This window comes from Salminus brasiliensis, chromosome 24 (genome assembly GCF_030463535.1).
Source record: "Salminus brasiliensis chromosome 24, fSalBra1.hap2, whole genome shotgun sequence".
NCBI classification, from domain to species: Eukaryota; Metazoa; Chordata; class Actinopteri; order Characiformes; family Bryconidae; genus Salminus; species Salminus brasiliensis.
This window is the reverse complement of record NC_132901.1, coordinates 2,480,251-2,485,295: the sequence shown is the minus strand read 5'-3', so window position 1 is coordinate 2,485,295 and position 5,045 is coordinate 2,480,251. Positions and strand designations below refer to the sequence as shown.

The 5,045-nt window shown below is 43.3% G+C and overlaps 1 protein-coding gene across 1 annotated transcript in view; it reads left to right on the top strand.

Annotated features, from left to right (window-relative positions):
- LOC140547217 (EF-hand calcium-binding domain-containing protein 6) overlaps positions 1-5,045 on the top strand; it is a 30,097-nt gene extending 25,052 nt beyond the window's left edge. The window contains 6 exon segments of the mRNA XM_072670806.1: positions 1,966-2,060; positions 2,063-2,178; positions 2,180-2,209; positions 3,372-3,544; positions 3,664-3,829; positions 4,608-5,045. Of these exon segments, the coding sequence (XP_072526907.1) occupies positions 1,966-2,060; positions 2,063-2,178; positions 2,180-2,209; positions 3,372-3,544; positions 3,664-3,829; positions 4,608-4,853 (826 nt within the window). The 3' untranslated portion in view covers positions 4,854-5,045.

Genomic DNA, 5,045 nt, shown 5'->3' with positions numbered 1-5,045 from the left:
TCATGACTTTATTTATTACTACATGATTAGAATTTAGTAATAAATAAACTTAGAATTTACTTTTTTTTTTTTCACACCAAAATAATAATTATTTTTTAATTATGAATTTTATTAATGTGTTAAATATCCATACTTTTAAACACACTCCTATAAAATGCTAACAAATGATCTTCATGTCTAAACCTCACATACCGTCATTCCCGCAACAGCCTGTGATTTTTTTTTCAGGATCTTTTGGTAACACTTGTTTACATGTTGTAACCATGGAAACAAAGACTGACAGGGAAGCACATCAGACAATCCCTTTGATGTCTGGTACATCTACCAAAAACACAGTACAATCTAACCAAAAACACCCAAACTAGTAAATATATTTATATGTATTTAAACTACATTGTATTTTAACATTTTGCCCAAAATACCAAAAATATTTTATTATATGGATTTTAATTGTATGTTATAGAATTGGGAATGTTTTACCAGAAAGAAAAACAAAATATTTAAATATCTGTATATATTTACAGTGCTTTTTCATAGTATTTTACCAAAAAAAAACAAAATGTTTTATTATCTATATGTATTTAATGTGTATCTTATAGAATGTTAATATTTTACCAAAAATGTTTATTTATATATAATGCATATAATGCGTTTCCTAGAATTTAACATTTTGCCTAAAACCCCCCTAAAAATTGTATATTTTTCAATCTTATAGTATTTGAATATTTAAAATAAAAATAAATAAATAATAAAAAAATACATTAACATTAACATTACATAACATTGTGACGTTAAGGAAACCTGGTGACGGTAATGACAGATAATCTATCTAACAATGTTTATTCTATATGAGCTCAATTGTTTATATATCCCTTAATTATGTGTTTATTAAAAATCATGTAAATATTTTCTCGACATAAATAAAACACGATTGTGTCTAATATTTTTTTAAAGAAAAAAACCCAATTGAATAATCACATTTTAATTTATTTACTTATTTAATTTATGTTTTATATGTACTGGGTCAAGGCCTTCAGTTTGAAAATTGTATGAATATATTCATTATTATTATTATTATTATTATTATTATTATTATTATTATATTTTATTTATTTACTTTTTAAAATATGTATTGGGTCAAGGCCTTCAGTTTGAAAATGTAATTATTATATATTTTTATATTTATTTATTTATTTATTTATTTATTTATTTATTTATTAAATATGTGCACTGGGCCAAGCCTTCAGTTTGAACATTCTAACAAGTTGCTGGTTATTATATATATATTTTCTGAAATTAACCTGTTCATATTTTTTATTTGTTAATTTATTTATTAATAACTTTTACGGGAGCATTTAAAAGCATATCTTAATTTTAAGGCCTTCAGAGCTGTCCGAGCGGCCCGGCCCTCCTCCTAACGTGATGAGTCCCGAAGGCCGCGAGGTCGGGGTCAAAGCCGGTGGACAGAGCTGTAGGTGTGCTCCGGCGTGGAGCAGACGGGGTTCCTGGACGCCGGCCGCTTCCGCACAGACGTGTTTTTGTTTGCCGTCAGTTGGAGCAGCTCCATTCATGTCTGTTCTCACACGCTGCTCTCCTTTCTGTCCATGAGATGAGTTCTCTCACGGTGCCGTCCTTTCTTAAGCACGGTTGTGCCAAGGCCTTAAGATTACTGCTCCTGTGTGTGTGTGTGTGTGTGTGTGTGTGTGTGTGTGTGGTGTGTGTGTGTGAGTGATGAGAAACTGTTGCTTCAGTGCATTCGGCTGCCAAGTCTCGGCTTAGATGCGGCTTGGGCAAAGGTGGGGGGTTGAGAGGGAGGGGGAGGGGAGTGGGGAGTGGGGTGTGGGTAGTGGAGGGTCTACGGCTCTCCTGCTCTAGAGCCCATGCTGGGAGGCTTTACACCCTTCACTTTTGGAGTTCTTCAGTTCCTCCACAGGTTCCTCAAGGACCTCATTCTCCGTCCCTCAGGTTTCCAGTGCAGTCTGAGATAACCCGCGGCGAGGTCCGGCGCCTGTGGTCGTCCCTGCTCACCAGGCAGGACGGCACGGTGGAATTTGAGCACTTCGTCGGCATTTTGGCCCCTCCGCCACATCCCGCCGCTACCCCGACGCCAAGCGCTGCCCCCCGAAACGTGGGGACAACGACTTCATGCGCCTCTCCAACAAGCTCAGCTACGTGTCCCGACATCCTGGTGGACGCTCTCCGGGCCAAGGTATGGTGGGGAGATCTACAGTATCTACTGTATCAACATCCTGACCTCACTAACGCACTTGTGGCTGAATGCAATCAAATCCTCACAGCAGTGCTCCTCCAGAATCTAGTAGAAAGACCTTCTTTCCTGGACAGCAGAGACAGTTACTCCAACACAAGCAGGATAGACTCTTTTTAATACCCTTGATTTCATCAGGAACAGGAATGAGCAGGTGTCCCAATACTTTTGTCCTGATTGCGTAGCTTAGCATAGCACTGTTTTAGCACTGTAAGAAGAATATTGTAATTATATTGTTCATTATTCAAGTCAATGAGTCTTATGAGATAATGCTGCTGTCCTCTCAGTGTCCTCTCAGTGCAGTCTATGGTTAGCTAGCTGAGCTAGCTAGCTTTTAGCCGAGCACCCAACTAACACCTGCTCGCTTCCCCAGGTTTGGCTTCATTGTGCAGAAGTTTGTGGTTCCCCTTCTGATGTGTGTTTAGCGCTAGTCTGAGCTAGTCTGAGCTAGTCTGGTCTGTTTTCGAGGAAGCCGATGATCGCGAGAAGAGATTGTGAAAGCTAGCATTGGCTAGCATTAGCTTTTAGCCTTGAATGGACCTCCACTTACTTCTTTTTGATTCACGCTCTTCAGATGTGTGTTTAGTTCTAGGTCTAAAGTAGTCCAGTCTGTTTTTGAGAAAGCCGATGATGGCGAGAAGGAGATTGTGAAAGCTAGCATTGGCTAGCATTAGCTTTTAGCCTAGAACTGACCTCCACTTACTTCTTTTTGATTGACACTCTTCAGATGTGTGTTTAACTCTGGCCTGAGGTAGTCCAGTCTGTTTTGGAGGAAGCAAGAAGAGATTGTAAAGCTAGCTCAGGCTAGAACGCATTAGCTTTACCTTTTTTTTAACCATTAGCCTACACAGATCGCTGCTCACTTCCCTGGCTTTTCCTTCGTCATGTGCTCCCCATGAGTTTGAGCTCACCAGCACAGGAAAAGTCACGGCCATGAGGCCTGGCTAGCGGAGCAACTCGTATTCCCATAGCTAGCAGACTCTGGAGGGGGGGCGGGGTTTATCTCAATTCTTAGGGGCGTAAATATAAGAACTCAAGACTGTGATGTAACAGTTTTGGGGTTGTATGGGTTTCTCCCTCAATCTGCTAACCGCTGTCTCCGAAGGTGGAGCTCTCAGTAGCCGAGCTGTGGGCGGAGTTCTCCAGCATGGATGTGCTTGGTACGGGATCTGTGAGTCGCGAGGAGTTTAAGGAAGTCCTGACCAGTCTCTGTGTTCATCTCAACCAGTATGAGTGTGAGGTACTGGCCAACAAGTTCGACATAAACAAGGACGGCAGGTGATGTATCTCAACTGACTTACTGTCTTACGAGGCTTATAAATACGGACACACCTCCCTGGACTCCCAGCATGTAGCTGCGGTAACATCCCCATCTGTTTCTGTCTTCTATTATCTAGAGTGTCCTACAGAGAGTTCCTCAGACCTTTCGCTTCTCCAGGACAAACATGGACCAATGGTTTCAATATGGCCGCTGCTCTGCAGTCGCATGGAGAGACTGGCAATTCGCCCAGGAACATGGATGTGGTCTCCCTAGAAGCCCTGAGTAGCAGCATCAGGAAAAGGGTAAAGTTCTACAGATCATCATTACTTAGTCGAGAGATTGGAGGCCAGGAGGTCAGGACCAGCTTTTGTTGGTAGCTTGCCTCCTAATTAGCTTCTGACCAGCATAGTCTTGGTCATGGTGGTCTCGGTGGTCGACCAGCTTGATCTTGCTGGTCTGACCAAACTAAACAGCCAGTTTGGTCTGGTTTACCAGCATGACCAAGCTGGTCAACCAGGAAAACCAGCATCACCAAGTTTGCCCTTGCTGGGTGACCAAACTAACAACCAGTTTGACCAGTTTGACCTGGTTGACCAGCATCACCAAGCTTGGAGACCAGCTAAACCATCAAGCTCAAACTAAAATATACCCTATACTGGTCAAAAGCTAAGCTGGTCAACTTTCAGCAAGGTTTTCATGTCATTACCATTCTGATCCACTGGTCTGGCTTGACCAAACTGGTCAATCAACTTGTCCAACCTAGTCGTCAACCAGTATGACCAGGTTGACGACCAGCTTGCCCATGCTGTTAGAACTGCTGCTAGTCCATCAAACCCCATATGAAATGCCTACACCATGCTGGTCAAGAGCCAAGCTGGTCCACCAACCTGTTGTTGCCTGGATTGACCAGCTTCTCAAACACCGTACCCATCGAAACTTTACTTGAATCCATACAGGGAGCAGATGGACGTGATCCACCGTGACCACCAGGGCCCATCCCAGCTGGAGCTCTGGGCCACCAAAACACAAGTGCACCTTGGTATTTGCAGAAGGTTGATGTTTGTGGTTTGTGTGTTCCAGCTGGTCCGAAAGCGGCGAGCCGTCCGTAAAGCCTGCCTGCGGTTGGATGGCTCGAGTTGTGGACACCTCCCCGCAGCAGAGCTGGCCACAGTCTTGCAGCTGTGCGGAGTGTGTAAAAGCTCAGAGGAGCTGGGGAGCGTGACCTCAGTGCTAGCCACAGACCCGGCGGGACGTCTGGACTACCGTCCACTGCTCCAGAAGAAGCTTGAGGCGACGCAGAATGACCTGCAGCGCCTCCCACACTAACCAGCTTACCACTGAGGCCAGACATGTTTGGAATCAGGAGATGCTAGGCTAACGTTGCTGAAAGATGTTGGATTTGGGGCCGTCCCCAATCTTATCTCTGTAAATATGAGCCCAAAGATGTAGTTGAGAACATGGTACATGGACTTGCTTTAGTCTGTAAACACAAAACTAACGGTGAAGCTGAACGCTAGG